The following is a 15,910-nucleotide window of genomic DNA, read 5'->3' on the forward strand; positions in this document are numbered from 1 at the left end:
AGGTGCATGTTGACGAAGGTTTCACAGGGGAATACACTGAAGAACTATTTATGTGGCAGTGGCTGTGTTGACGAATGTTTTCTGGGGCGTACACTGATAAATTGCTCGTGTGACAGAGTTAACAAAAACCCAACATTAAAAAAAAACAACCAATGATTCACTGTCCCTTTTAGATTTAAGCATGGAGAAAAAAATGGCCATTGAAGAAAGATTATAGCCCTGTGGCTATTTCGGTGAAAGACTTCGTTGGAGTTATAAAACACGACCGGTATCAATTATCCCCACTAAATTTTTCTTTTTTAATCTTAGATTTCGCGTCTCTCTCTCTCTATCTCTATCATTAACGATATCAGGCGAGTCTGGCGTGCAAGGGCAGAGTGTTTTGTAAGGTATTAGCTTAGCTTCTTCAAAGAAACGACGCGTAGGTTCGATCCGGGTGGTCCCAAGCTCCGAAACCTCTAAATAGCCGGCCAGAGGATTCATCCTGCCAGATTTACACCCCGCTCCAAACTTCTCCGAGATTTTTCTCGCGCGACCCGCCAAACTACTTCGACACTTTCGATGGAAAACCTTCTTCTAAACACCGGGCTATCATCCACCTCCCTTCTCTCTCCCCTACCATCGTAAATCGTTTTTATAAGACAAAAATGATTCGATTTTAATTCAAGACGAATGGAAATATCTATTGGATAATTTGAGATCGTACTTATTTATGTTAGAGGGTCTATTTGCCCTTTGGAAATCAAATTCTAGATGATTTGTCACGCTTAAAGAGGTGGTGGCTAAATGCTTTTTTTTGATAAGAATTAAGATGACTTCGATCATCATTTAGAAATCGTTTTATCGTGGTTTTTACTTGTATAGTTCAGCGGATTTCTGTTGTAATTTTAGAAATTGGTAATAATTGATCGTACATTTTTGATGATTGCGTTGTTTTCTTTGTAGGTAATATATATCGCGGGTTCATTCAACTATACTTAATTGCGTCAATCAGACTTCTCTACGTTTTGAAAGAAGAGTTTAGTTTTGTATTCTGTATAGGTATACAACGGAAAATAGTGTTTCGTATTTTGTTGTTGAAACAGTAGCCCCTTCATGGAAGATTTTATAAAAATTATTACTGGAGATATTCTTGCATAGACGAATAAATCAACCCAAACCCAAAGACGGATTATAGGTATGACCATATGTTTATAAGATATGTTCCATAAGTATGACACTACCTATTTCATCTTCCTATTTAGTCTGTACTAAGCCTTTGACAGCGCCTCAGCAGGCATCGCTTTCCTCAAATCTATGACCTACCTCACTCACTTCATGACAAACTCCAGTTTGTAACCCGTGACAAACTTATGGAACATATCTTATATACTATTGGTATGACATGACCAGTAAAAAGGGTAGTGAATTAAGGAAAATATATCTCTGCCAAACTTCCTTGACCCAAACGCTCAATGGTGAAACTTTCGAGGGAATAATTGGTCTCATATTAGCATTGTCAACGGAAAAGAAGGGCTTGCACAGATTACATACAATCTCTATAATAGACCAATTCGTTTATTACAAACAGAAAACAACACAAAAGGGCGAGGCCGCCATTGGGTTATCCTCAATCTCACCAAGAAGCTCCGATCATACCGTATGCTGATCCACAGACGTTAGATAGGGCTTCAACGTTTCCAGGCCTGCACCAAAGCCCTTAATAGTTTGAACCCATATCTAACGTCTTTGTCGTCCAATCTTAAGAAACCAAAGTTGTCAAATACCAGACACTATTTTAATCCCGACTTTTTACCTCTGTCGCTATGACCCGCCTCTTCTCTATACCCCCTCGTCCCGTGGAAGGGGGTCCGGGACTTTGACGCGCGCCCAAATTACTCAGTTCTCCATTCCTGCTTCTAAAATTACATCTATCCCTGGTCTTATACAGGAATGTTCTTATACTGAAGCATAAAATTTACCCTAAATAGGAAGGCACATACAATTATATTCCTACACGGCCCCCCTTAATGATCTACCAAGTCTTTGATTAAAATGGTTAAATATCACTCAAGCAAATATTTAACTAAAAGAAAAAAAAAAAAAGGCGTTCCAAAATATCAGGTGAGAATCGTCTTCAGAATATTTACCCTTGGCCTATATGTAAAAATCCAATTATAATTATTAGTCACAAAACACCTGGTACAAATTTATAATTAGTAACGCCTTCTCAAAAGCAGCCATAGACAATGATCTATTTGACAGGTAGAAAAACAAAATATTTATTTTAATTATTGGGTTATCAAAATGCCAATAAATAATTAGAGAAGGATAGTAAAAAGATGTTTTGCATAAATTATAGGAAATCTATAAATATTAAAACTCTTTAAGAAAGACAGCCTAAGTAACGTAACAGTCATAAGTATGAAACTCGATGAGATACGTTAACCGTGAATTTGTACAACAACGAATATACATCGACAATATACCACGTCTAACCTCTGAGTAAGATTTCGGTGGAGCTTAGTTAAAGACGACAGCAGTTACGTTATTCTCAAGTTTGAACAAGAGAGGCTCCTTGGTCAGGGCTCTCTTGGACTTCTACCCATTCTGGACAGTAAGATAATTTTTTAAATGTAGTCCTTGAGACCAGTGATCTATAATCACAAGTTCATGAGATACGTTAAATTAGTTTGTCACTGGTAACTGAGAGCTTGTCATGAAGTTAAGTAGTTCATAGATTCTCGATAAGCGACGCCTGGTGAGGCGCTGTCAAAGGCTTAGTACAGACTAAATAGGAAGATGGACTGCCAAATTAACCGAGTGTAGGACTTCAATTCTCGCTTGTCGTTCTCGAACTAGCTCTCAGTAAGTCTCTAGCATAACCAAATATAAGTAGTGTGACACTTATGGAACATATAAACTTATGATATAAAATAAGAACAAACCCTTCCTTAAAGGAATAGCGACTTGATTTAAAAATTATCTCAAATCTAAAGAAAACCTTACTTTTTTGAGAGTTTAAACTCTTCTGATTCCAAAAATATGCTTGATAAATATTTAAATATGAGGGAAAACACAGAAAAAACACTTCAAACATTTGAAATTTGGGGGGCAAAAGGAAATTTGCGGAGAATATTTTTGGCGGGTTTTTCTCCTTGATACGTCACTCACGGCATCTCGCGGGAAAGCCAAGCGCGAGCGCACGAGACTTCCGAGCCTACTAATGCCGCGCGAATCTGAATAAAATAGGCTTAACAAGGCGCGGAGACACTGGGTGCGTTCAGTAACGCTCAACGGAGACCAAACGCGTTGAGCTCCGTTGATCAACGTGATGTCATGTGACGTATTAGGCTACTGAACGGTTTTTTGCAAACTTTACGTTGTATCGTCTGCTTACTGTTCATGGAAATGGATATGCGAGGGCCTGCTAGCCGAAATAAGAGAAAACTCTGACCAGTAACTTAGCCAAGGCTTAAGCTTTAAAACCCAATAACTTTTTAAGCTTCATAGATATAATCGAAAAAATTTTCATAAAATAATTAACAGACATTATTCATTCGTATTCAGTCGCTGCTACACCGATTTTATAAATAGTTCCGAAATTATCCGTCAAATTAACTTCTCGAAATCATTCAGGGAGATAAGTTTCCTCCATTGCTGCTACGTCACAAATGCGTTGCTCAACGAAGTAATCGGCTCTTACAGCCGATGACTTCGATGCCTCTTCGCTTACAATCGTGACGTCAAACCGGAAGTTCGGAAAATCGTTCAGTGGCGAATGCGCATTCAACGGAGCCTCCGTTGAGCGTTACTGAACGCGCCCAAAAACAGGCGTCACGTGAGCGATATCTAGAGAGAAAATTTCTCCTTACTACGTCATCAAACGAAACAAAATTTTAACTAAGCCTTTTCCAAACACAATACTTTGATTGCAATTTTCTAAATTGCTTCGAAACCAAATAAAAAAGTAAACATATCATAATAAACTAGATTTTTCAAGGATTTTTTTCGCATATTAAGTTTGTGGATGACGAAAATTATGTCACTAACACTTTAAGTAATGTTCAACTTTTTGTTATTAGGTTACGTATGTCCACAGTAACCGCTACCCACTCCTATCTCAGGACCAAGTAAACATAAACACAAAACGAGGGTATCATAATCGTTAGACTATGATTAGACGTTGGCAAACTTTGGGGGAACTCGAGTAAGCCACGCACAAACTGTAAAGATCGTGCAAACTCAGAAATATAACGGATTAAGCAGCCAACAAACTCGAATGCGAACGAAACTTGTTGAATTATGTAAATGTGACCTTTTGGTGCACGCGCATTTTAAAGCGGTTCCTTTAGTATACTGATCCGATTTTGGAATAATTCTGGGCGATGGACATTAGCGAAAATCACAGCAGATTTTGAAATCTTTGGCTGATTTTGATGACAAAGTTAAATTTCGTATAAATTTTCTGATTATTTTGGAGAATTTTTGTGGTTTTTGTTAAATCTGCACATATTTATTGACTTTCTTTAAATTTCCAAAGATTTCTCGCGATTTCGTTTCGCCAGTGATGGGTTTGGACATTGGGAAATTTTAGATTTTGCTTAAAGGCCGACTTCCAGCGAAAAGGGTTCTAGCGAACTGTAAACCGAGCATCAAGACTAACAATGGAGCGACTGTGCCGATTTTCGAATCCCCGCTAGGGCAAAAGTTGGAAAGGTTCTAGCTAACTGAAAGCCGTGCAATGTGGTTCGAGCGAACTGAAGATACAAAATAGAGAATTTCCTTCAGAGGGAAGCAAAAATTCGGAGTAAAGAATTTAAAAGGATTTCTATTGTTTATCTTCAGTTCGCTAGAACCACATAGCACGGCTTTCCGTTAGCTAGAAGACTTCCAACTTTTGACCCAGCGGGGATTCTAAAATCGGCACGGTCGCTTCATTGTTAGTCTCGATGCTCGGTTTTCAGTTCGCTAGAACCCTTTTCGCTGGAAGTCGGCCTTAAAAAGTACTTTTAAAGGTGTGCAATTGTTTTTGAACTCGAATTGAGTTTGTTTCAAATATATTAATTGTATTGAATAGATTATTGTTTTACGAAGAATATCATATCATAACAACGTCGTTTTCTTCAGGATGTCACTAAATATTATATAAACCTCAATTTTTATAATACATATTTCTAAATGTTAATTTACCTACAAATTAGCAAAATATTTCTAGCGACTACAGCTGCAGATATCTTCATTCAAGATTAAAGGTTCTAATGTCCAAACCCTCGGAGTAAATACGAAATCAGTTAAATCTGCACTTGACACGCATTGATATTCCATATAGACGTTCAAAAATAAAAATAAGGTTTTTTTCCTTATTTTTTTTTTCATATATACTTAGAATAAATAAATAAAAATATATAAATATAAACATTTTATGGTAGAATGCATGCAAAGTGGAACTTTAGGCGAAGGGAAACGGCTGTCACCGTCTCGTCACGGCGCGTTTTATTATAAACTTTAATCCGTCTTTGAGCCACTAGAGCAGACCCTATCCGACAAACAAGATTCCGTCATGGGAAATATTGAATTTTTTGTCAGAAATTCTAATCTTCTTTCGCTCTGGCTCGAGTGTGTGTGTATTTACGCCGTCCGTGTGTTGGATAACTGGAGACGATTTTAATCCCTTGGAATTTAGGGAATCTGCGAGCGTTTCGAGACTCGAGAGGGAATTAATTCTATCTGCAGAGCAGTGGGTCCCTTCAAACTAAACGTCTGGAAAAACTCAGTATTGATCCAGAGTATTTATTTTTTCCCCAGGTCGTTTTCGGATCTCAAAGTCATTCATCCGTTTGTTATGCAAGGATGAAAGGGGATGCAGACAAGAGTTTCCCTTCCACGTGTTTTACTTACGTATACGTGCATGAACACGGTGGTATAATTTTTAAAGATCCCCAAGAAATAAGCGAAATATTTTACAGATAATGAGGTGATAGCTTGGAGGAGGTAAGTTTGATACTCAGCGGAGTTGACCGTCCGAATTGCTCCTTGGTATAACCAAGAAATGATATCTAGTTTACTAGGGAGAAGGTATAAATTCGCCATATTTGCCCCAGCTTTATCTCCAGTCCAAACGTAGATCCGGAATTAATCCTCGCCTCTAAATTACAACCAGCATCTCATTGGTTCTTGAAAACTCACGTCAGCGCGACGCGAATGACGAAAATTTATGTATTTTCCGACTGACGAGAGGCGAAATAGCCCGGCCTCCTTTTACGTCCCCCCTTGTATTTTGAAAGGGGGACTGGGACTATGGCGCGCGAATACTTAGGCATCTTAAACTTCTCCCTAGTAAACTAGATATCCCTTCTTGGTATAACCAAAAGTAATATAACTAGCAGCAAAGTAACCCTGCGTTGCCAGTCAGGTCATATTTCGTTAATTTTATGCACAAACAAGAATAATAAATACAAATATTTACGGCAAAACTAATTTCAGCACTATAGTTCAAAGAGTTCCAGAGAGAGTGAATTTCAAATAAAGTCTTTATTTTAAAACACATTAAACTAATCTCCTCTCGATATCTCTATTAAAAAAAACCTAATCACCGATAGCACAGAAACCAATACACATACCTATGCTAGCTCCACCCCTAAACATTAAACTCACCTTTTAAAAAATACCAAACTCCCAATCCCAAATGGGCATCATCCATCCAATTTTGTCAAATACTCACTCGGTCTAAAATTCATCCATTTAATCCCCCCATCCCATGAGACCCAGGTTTGACTGGCGAACATAGCTTTAACTATTGAATAGATATCCCCAAAGGCAAACTTCAATCCCTCCTCCCAGGCCATTTACTAGTTTTTGGCGCGCTTCGACGTCTTGAGAAAACGTTATAAGGAGTGAGCAGTGCCACTACGGGTCCTAAAACCGGAGACCGGGGCTAATAATAAGAAATGTATTAGGTAGATAGATATAAAGGCGTATAGAGCCATAACGCGTGGAATATACTTAAAAGGCGCGTGTTGGTCGCGCGAGCCGGTCATTTAGAGACTCGATACGCCAGGGTGTACTGAGTAATAACGGTTAAATCACGAATTATTACGTGGTATTACAGCTGCGGGAACCTCTAGCAATTTTACTTTTTACGGGAAGTTAGTGTAGATTTGTAATAAACGGAAAGAAAGGCAGGCTAGCGTTGCAGCAAAAGCCGTGTGGAAAAAGGCGGAAAAAGCTGCATGGACGTTTCTATGGTTACCAATTAATAGAGGAGTTCTTGCCAACCGAAAGAAAATCAAACACACGCAAAGAAAGAAAGGGATAAAGGTTGAGGGAGAGTGAAGAAAAAATACTTTTAATGGCAAATGAAAGCTCAACAGCCGCGGCTCAAAGGCGAAGGGTAAATTATATGAGTTTCTCTTTTTTTCTTTAAGTTTTTCTTGCGCTCATACAGGGTGTTTGTGAAAAGTCCATCAATAATGAAAGGGCGTATTTATTGGGCCATTTTGAGTCGAAAATGTTCTATGACATTTAGCCGTCCGAGCCACGGTTTTCGAGTTATGATTTGAATATTTTAGGGATGACCCCTTCATTAAATTAGCGCTGTCTTTCAATTTCTAAATTAAATTTAAGGGGTCATCCGTAAATTACTCCAATCATAACTTGAAAACAGTGGCCCGGACGGAAAAATGTCATAGAACATTTTCGACTCAAAATGGCCCAATAAATACGCCCTTTCATTATTGATGGACCTTTCACAAACACCCTGTATAGATACAAAAAAAAAGAATAGATTGATGAGACTGGCGTTGTTGTTTTCTGCATTAATAAGAATTGTAATTGGGAGATTTGTACTAGCCTAGTTCATTAAGATTATTCGTAGCGTTGAAGTTTCTCTTGGAATTTGGAAAGTAGATTTTCTTTATGAGAAACAATTAAGGTTTGATGTGGAGATTCATGAGCAAAATTATGAGTTTTGATTAATTTCGTGATAGTAGGGGATTTATTGGCGTATGATGATGAAAAATTAGTACATTATGTTCAATAATTTGAGCAAAACGGGATTATCAAAGCGGAACGATTGGTTTTAAAATAAAAATCCAAACCAAAATGAAGCAAAAAATTTAACGCCGTTCTCCATTGGCTACTAGAAATCTTCCCCCATGGAGCAATATTAAATTAGACAGATGCATTTAATGGAATTTCAAAGGGACTTTTGTTCGCACGCATCAGTCCATGTTTAAAATAAATTCCTTCGGATTTAATGTTATGAACTTATTTAGTTAAAATTAACGTGGACGTTCAATATAAGTATGGTGAAAACAGTAAAAACTGTATAGTGCAGAGGTAAAAGCTGATATAGGATATAAAACACGAATTTAGAATCTACACGGCATTGTATAGAGATTTCTAAGAACTAACCACTGACAACGGTTATTCAGTAATTAATTAACATATAAACGGACTGGCACAACAGCAGAGATGAATCTCAATGCGCGATTTAACAATCCAATCCAGTATACTCATTTGCGACTGCCTTGTCTGCAGGTAACAAAGCCTTTGATGGAGAGACGACGTCGGGCCCGAATAAATCGTTGTCTCGCTCAATTACAAGCCTTTCTAGGATCGACAATCGCTCAGCAAGCCCAGAAAGTTAGTTTTCTAAACAATATGACATATTTTTCTTTCCTCTATCCCTATATTGAGACATTACAAAAGCTAATCATTTCCTGTCTGGAATCTATACCATTGCAGCAAGAGCGACAGCGGGGATTCCAACGTCAAACCCGATTAGAGAAAGCGGACATACTCGAAATGACAGTCCGTTACATCCAAGAGGCTCATCAGAAACAATCTCCGACTAGCCCCAGCACTCTAATGGACTTCGATGACCACTCCAGCGGCTCAGACACTTTCAATAACGAGTGCTCCACGGGTGAGTGAAATCTATAACCTTATTATACTCTACACGAGGCCACTCTTTTCAATTTCCTATATTCAATCAATTTTGTTGAAGTATTTTGCTGCAAATAGGCCTAAAACAATGATGGGGAAAATATTTCGGAAGTTTCGATTTATAAGAGATAAGGTTAAATCCTTTGAGTACGTCATATCTCAACTTTTTTCTATTTCCAATGATACTGGGTATACTTGAAGCTATAGGACAATCTGGGCTCGAGTAAATAAGAAAATTATGAAACGATAGGGTTAAATCTCTCCTCAATTCCAATCCTTACTGATACCTCCTTTTTTGAACTAAGGAAAATGATGCAGTTATATTCTTTGAGTGGGAATCGCACCGTTGGGTGAATTCTATAGAGTAATGGCACCACCCTTCCTTTGACTTTATTACGCTCTATGGATATTTAACACGGAGTGCCACTACTCCATCTGTTTGGTACTAAATCCCCAGAGGTCAACCCACAAACCTCGTATTGACCTGGGACAAAAATCCACAAGCGCATGCGCCTTGGCAAATTGTTAAGCGTTAATGATGAGGGAACTATTTATCGCGTCTGCGATTCGGTTTATTAACCCTGCTCCTAATGTTCTGACGTTGGGAAGAATCATATTACAATTACCCCCGCTTTATGGTGGAACATACTTGAAGAGAAGTATTTTATACTTCTGGTGATACCAAATCAATTAAAGATATAACGCTACTACAGATTTAGTTATTCTACTGGCGCCTGTAAATCCCTGTACACATGTAGCATCCCTTCATAACACCTACGCGATAGGACTGTTAGCCCGTATATTTGGGGTTCAAACAATCAAAGCTTGAGAAATAAGTAATTAGACTCCTGATAATGCATCGCAATGGGGATAAGTAATTGTTTAGGGGTCATTAGAATTAACACAAACAATAGGATTACAGTACTAGGCCCCCTACCAGGCGTACTAAAAATTACGCAATTTACTAAACTAAGATTTCTTCTTTGGCAACAACCCAACGAAACTTTGAAATATTTTAACTTTTCTCATTAAATTGTTCTCAGTAAATCTCTCGAATCATTCAAACGTGGATGACAAGACCCAGCGACAAAACAGTCTCCGTTTCCAAGAAGGCTACAAACTCTGCATGTTAGAAGTTGCCAAATTTGTCGGTACACTGGAAAACAGCGCGGAAAACCCAACGCAAAAAACAAACGAAAACCATCCTGGCCTAGATCTATCCATAGACGTCGGGAGTGAAATTCAAGGCGACCGGAACCCGTACACGTCTAACAAGAACAAAGAACCATCGGTCAACGTCCCATTTAACAAACGAAGAGACAACGAAGACTATAAGAACCATTTATCAGTTGTCTCAACTGGAGGAGGAGGAAGGGCCACGGATTTGCTAAAACATTTAAGAAATCGATATCGTAACGTGGAAGCCCTGTCTTGTCCCGAACAAGACGGCAAGCACCAAACACTTCCGGTTGTCGCGGAAAAACAACACGACGAACCGGTGCCTTCGCGGAATATCGGATCTATCACCTCCGGAGAACCACGATTTGGAGTTAGAGGTCAAGCTTCAGATAGGGTCAGAATTTTAAACGGTGTAGAAACTTTAAATTCGAATAATTCGTGGACTGAAAAATTAAGTAGTGATATAGTGACCGCTGGTCATCGATCTAGCGTTCCCTCCCAAAGGGAAGTCGTTAAAGAAGTAATTTGTCAAAATAACAATTACTGGTGGAGGCCCTGGTGACTTTACATATTGCACTAGCTCCCTCAATTAATGTAATTAATTAAAGGGAAGGGACTGACGTTTCTTTATCATCGTTTTAAATCAAAAATTAATGAAGCTCAATATCAAAAAAAATTTCTTGAAATTCTAATCAAAAGTTTTGTACTATTTTTTGTATTGTTAAATTAAAGGGGTACTGCGGGCTAGAATTTTAACTTTTTTAGTCGAAAGTGCGTATAAAATAATGAATGTATCAATTGGAACCATGTCTCTATCTACAATATTAAAGATGATACATGGAATTAAGTTCCCGTAATGGCGCGTAATATAGACTACGGACGACGGATCCGTCCGGTGTTTCGAGTAGAAGCCTAACGTGTAGTGTCCATTAAGCGCCATTACGGAAACTTAACTGCTTGTATCTCCTTTAATATTGTAGATAGAGACATGGTTCCAATTGACATATTCATTATTTTATACTCCCTTTTGATTGAAAGCGAAGAACATTCTAGCCGGAAGTATGCATTTATCATTATATTGTGCCAACTTTTGACTCTAAAAAATACCAATGTTTATCCAATAAAATGTTACTAATTTGATAAATTGTGAAATTATGGTTGAATAAGTTAATGAAGATAGAATGAAGTCTTTTAAACAGTCCTTAAAAATACTTCGAAAAGAGACACCCAAATATTGAACGAAAACTTCCAATGGTGCCAATTTCAATTGTTCCAATTTGGAACATAAACCAATGATAAAGTAAGTTGTTTTTTCTCTCATAAGCAACGCCGATACTATAGACTCTTCCGGCAAACCCATGGAGACTATTCTATGGTTCTGAAAGCCTGTTATATCGTAAAATGGTGTTGTTTACGCTTGTAGTTCCGTTTTCAGGATTACATTCCGAGCACCCGTCGACTAATGTCTCAGACGAAGCTTAGAGTATGTCTCTCCCCCACACCTGCATATAAGAAATCTGGCAATAGTGCATAACTTATTTTGAACATTACCCTCTTGAACCTCGATAACATTCCCCCTTTTACTTAAGGCTTAATCTTTTAAAATGTTCACGAGTTATAAACTTCGTTCATAAGAATCAATGAAGTACCACCAATTTCCGAATCATTAATCGCTGGCGAAAAGTTTGAGAACTTAACAATCCATGAAGTTCACGAACTATGCGGTGACCATTTCACCAAAAGAATATAAATTTAAAAGTGTCCATTCCATTAAGGTGTCGCCCAAAAACGGCGCAAAATGACCGTCGTCCGACCAAAAAAGGGGGAGACCACGCGAAACCTAAAGAATGGTTGTCCCATTTTACACCTTAAGATTTTCGACCACGAAATTGAAAGAAAATTGTTCAAGGTATAACCTTGGGTATAGCTCAATCGTAACCTTAGAAAGGTGCTTCACGCATGTTATTTCGTTAGAACATTATGTCTCTTCCAAGTCTGCAACTAAGTATATAATAAAAGGGAAACGTTTTGCGGGTCATAAAATCCGAGGCAGGATCTTCATCATGTCCGCTGTCGGAAATGGGAGGATGGAGGTGTTTTAACACCTATTTTTCCACCTAAACCTTAAAGGAACACTTAAATGCCAACTGAACAGTATTTTAAATTGTAGAGTAAAAGTGCGTAATTCATTAAAAAGATGTGCTTCACTCAAAAAGATTCTGGCAACCGCAAAACCGCATTTAGAAAACCATGGATAGATTTGATTTTAGAAGTAGGAATGGAGAACAGAGTAATCTGGGCGAGCGTCAAAGTTTCGGACCCCCTTCCTCGGGACGGGCGGGTATGAAAGAAGAGGCGTTTCATATCGACAGAGGTAAAAAGAAATTGGGTATTTTTCGCCGTTCCCGTCAGCAACGTCACCAAAACGTAGTTTAAGTGAGCCAATAAGATAATTTAAACTTTTCGTTACGTGTTGGAGGGAGGGGCTCTATACTGGGCTATGAGTCGGACTGAAGTGAATACTAACTGTTCTCCATTCCTACTTCTAAAACTAAATCTATCCCTGCATGGTGAAACAATGTTTATCTGAACAGAGGGAAAATTTTAAAGCCTCAAAAACTTGAACACTCAAGTAACGTCGAGTAGCTTACGATTGAATTTAGTGGAAAAAAATACAACTGTCTTCTTGATAATATTTTTAGAGGATTTGATAAAAAGAAGAAACGTTTTGGCATCTGCATGTAAGTAACCCTTTAAAAGTCGCTATCAAAACTAGACTAGTCGAGAGATACAACTAACCTTTATGGCCCTATTATGTACACACAAGTATACCTATTGTTAGTCTAGACTCTAGACGGAGCTAGGTGTAGATCTTTTTCCCAGTACAATGGTCACTACTTCAACCAAAAGGTAGCCTGTAGGCCCCAAAAACGTTTTTTGAATCAAAAGTACGCAACAACTCTTTGAAAGTATCCCTATCTTGGTGAACAAAACTCTAAGAGTGAAGTCTAGCTAAAACCCATTTTATCGCCACCCACTAAGTATTTACTAAGAGCAGACCTCTTCAGACTTCTAAATTGAAATCCCTGCCCAATAAAACATTCTGGAAAAAGTGGTTGGTCATTGTGAAACATTTTGGAATACCGTTGCCTGGGGAGTTTTGGGGAAGTTCGGGCTCATAAAAAATAGGCCAAAATAGACCTACACGGCATTCAGTTGCATTGAAACACTCCAAAATATTACCTTTCTCTGTTGGAAGACCTACTTAATATTGATGGCATGACCCCACGTACTGCAGTAGTAAGCAGGGTCACGCCAAAGGTCAACTTTCGTAATCATTTTCGCGAGTTTATAGGTACAGGACTATAATTAAGATGCATCTTACCTCTTTAGAAGCGATTTCTCGATGAACTCCGACCAAAAGGTTGGCTGATGGATGAATACGTAATTCTTTGATGATCGTTCGGTACCAGTGTGAAGGTCAAAGTTCAGCATTAAAACGTGCCTCGATTGATGAAGTTCAAAGTTCACCACAAAACGCGTCGCTATTGATAAAGTTCAAAGTTCACCACAAAACGCGTCGCTATTGATAAAGTTCAATGTTCACCACAAAACGCGTCGCTATTGATTAAGTTCAAAGTTCACCACAAAACGCGCCGATATTGATGTAGTTCAAAGTTCACACTTAAAACGCGTCGCGATTAGTAAAGTTCACGTGTAACACGCGTTTTGATTGACAAAGTTCAAAGTTTACCACCAAACGAGTTCACAAAAAATATAGGGTTACGAGTTACGACAAGGCATGTAGATCCAAAGACATCAACCAAAGTCCTTATTATTTGAAGCCATATCTAACGTCTTTGTTGTCCACATGTCCCATCTTAACACAAGGTGTTCAAACATTAGGCACCATTTTACCTCCACCAATTGAAAAGAGTCTATAGCCTTCAACCCACGCTGTTTAAATTCCGAATAAGCATATTGCAAGTGGAAGAATTTTACCTAAACAGTGGCAATAGACCATTCCATTAATTACGTATAGTGAAACGCTCTCTTTGGTTAGTTCCCTGGCACCAAGAGCCAACGCTAGACGAAACACGAGTTCAATACACGCAGAGGGAGGCTAACCAACTCGCGGTGCCTCTAGCGGAGTTTCTTGGCGCCACGGAAATAACCCAATAAGGCGGCCCCCTCACGCCCCTGTGGTGTTTGCTTCTCTTCTAGAACTAATAGAATAGCCTACACTTTGTACTCAATATTCCGTATTCTTTAGCAATCTTTTCTCATGACGAAAAAAGCAAGAAAAAAACATCAATAAAATAAGTTTATGAAACCTACAAGCGTACAATTTTTCGCACAATACCGAACAATATTTTTCTATCCATCATCTTTTAGATTCATTGAAAAAATATGTCCACTTAAAATATCTCAAAACACCCCGTCTATTTTTCTCAAGCTACTGCTAGCTGGCATCGTCGCGAGTGATTCTACCCTTTGAATCTGTCCCTACCAGAAAAAGGCATGATTTCACGTATAAATCGTTGAATGGTACAACTACAAAAAAACGGGACCAACAAAAAATAAAACGAGACGAAACCAGAGACCTTATTTTTATGCCTACAATTGGCCTACACCAGTATAGAGGTTTTCCCAGTTTGCCCCTCTTTTGTAGTTTTAAGTCTGGTTTCGGCCGATTAAACACGAGCGCTATAGCTAAATCCCATTTCGATCTTATTTTTTCTTCAACCCTCTCTTTAGTTAGAAATTAAACTTCGGAAAAAAGGGGGAAATCGGAGAGCGTGCCGAGTTTTATATAGGATATAAAACATTTTTTTTTCCACTTCTTTAAACATGATCAATAAAATCAAAAACGAGAAAAATCGCGGGAATCGTGAAAAATATTTTTTTTATGTCAGCCCCGTGCCGTTTCATTTGACCCTACTATATTTTACTGTACAGCTACCGCGGGTCAATATCCTATAATATGACAATGTTTAGGGTTCAAAGTTGAAAATCACACCTGAAATTATTAGAATCAAATTGGCTAACTTATTTCCCCTCCCACATTGAACTTAAACTAACCCTAATCTAAACTATCACACCATAAATACAATGCAGGGTTAGATTTCCGTCTTATCAGAAGGGGATAATAGAAGAAGGATGACACTCTATATCCTCTTAATGCTTAAGTTTTGTAACGTCATTCTTCCCTGGCTCACCCTTTTAGTTTGCTTTCCCGCTCATAAAACTACAAATGGGCATCGCACCGTAAGGTGAATTCTATAATTGTTTGGCACTAAATCCCCAGCAATCATCCCACTAACCTCGCCATGACGTGGGAAAGAAATGCACAAGCGCGTTTTGCCAAATATTTAAACGGTAATAGAGTAATGATGAGGGAACTATTTATCGTGTATGTGATTCGGTTTAGTAACCTTGCTCTAAATGTTCCGAAGTTGGGAAGAATGACGTTACACTTACCCCGCTTTGTAGTACACTTCTCTCGAAGTGAAGTATTATATACTTCTGATCTTATCCTTGTAAAATAAATAATAAAATTAGGCTTACCAGGGTTCAAAGTTGAAAATCACACCCGAATTAGAATCAAACTGGCAAACTTACACCCCCCTAACCTTAACTCAAATTATCACAGCATAAATACGAAGTGGGACCAGATTGTCATCCTATTCTTGTAAAATTAATGGTTAAATTAGGCTTACCCAATTTTGGCAACGTTTTCTTACGCGGCCATGATTGATGACTCGCCACCGCCGGGGTCGTGAACCGCCAGTGCAAGGAGAGG

General features: G+C 38.4%; 1 protein-coding gene and 1 long non-coding RNA gene across 2 annotated transcripts in view; one reads left to right on the plus strand and one right to left on the minus strand.

Annotated features, from left to right (window-relative positions):
• The window catches only part of LOC149702863 (uncharacterized), a 95,511-nt gene extending 81,304 nt beyond the window's left edge, over positions 1-14,207 (minus strand). The window contains exon 1 of the long non-coding RNA XR_016381874.1: positions 13,493-14,207. This is a non-coding gene — a long non-coding RNA (uncharacterized LOC149702863). The remainder of the gene's footprint in view (positions 1-13,492) is intronic.
• Positions 6,904-11,257, plus strand: LOC149702867 (uncharacterized). The gene is made up of 4 exons (XM_089866775.1): positions 6,904-7,372; positions 8,521-8,625; positions 8,728-8,908; positions 9,972-11,257. Exons 1-4 carry the CDS (start codon positions 7,331-7,333, stop codon positions 10,667-10,669), a joined length of 1,026 nt encoding a protein of 341 aa, XP_089722901.1. The 5' UTR covers positions 6,904-7,330; the 3' UTR covers positions 10,670-11,257.
• Positions 14,208-15,910: the final 1,703 nt, after the last annotated feature.

Source organism: Phalangium opilio, unplaced genomic scaffold (genome assembly GCF_054372755.1).
Source record: "Phalangium opilio isolate 3A_F unplaced genomic scaffold, DU_Popi_V2 ptg000017l_1, whole genome shotgun sequence".
NCBI lineage: Eukaryota > Metazoa > Arthropoda > Arachnida > Opiliones > Phalangiidae > Phalangium > Phalangium opilio.

Coding starts and splice junctions, on each gene's coding strand:
- LOC149702867 (XM_089866775.1), top strand. CDS start 7,331: ATGGCAAATGAAAGCTCAACAGCCGCGGCTCAAAGGCGAAGG. Junction 7,373..8,520: donor CCGCGGCTCAAAGGCGAAGG/GTAAATTATATG, acceptor CCTTGTCTGCAG/GTAACAAAGCCTTTGATGGA. Junction 8,626..8,727: donor TCGCTCAGCAAGCCCAGAAA/GTTAGTTTTCTA, acceptor ATACCATTGCAG/CAAGAGCGACAGCGGGGATT.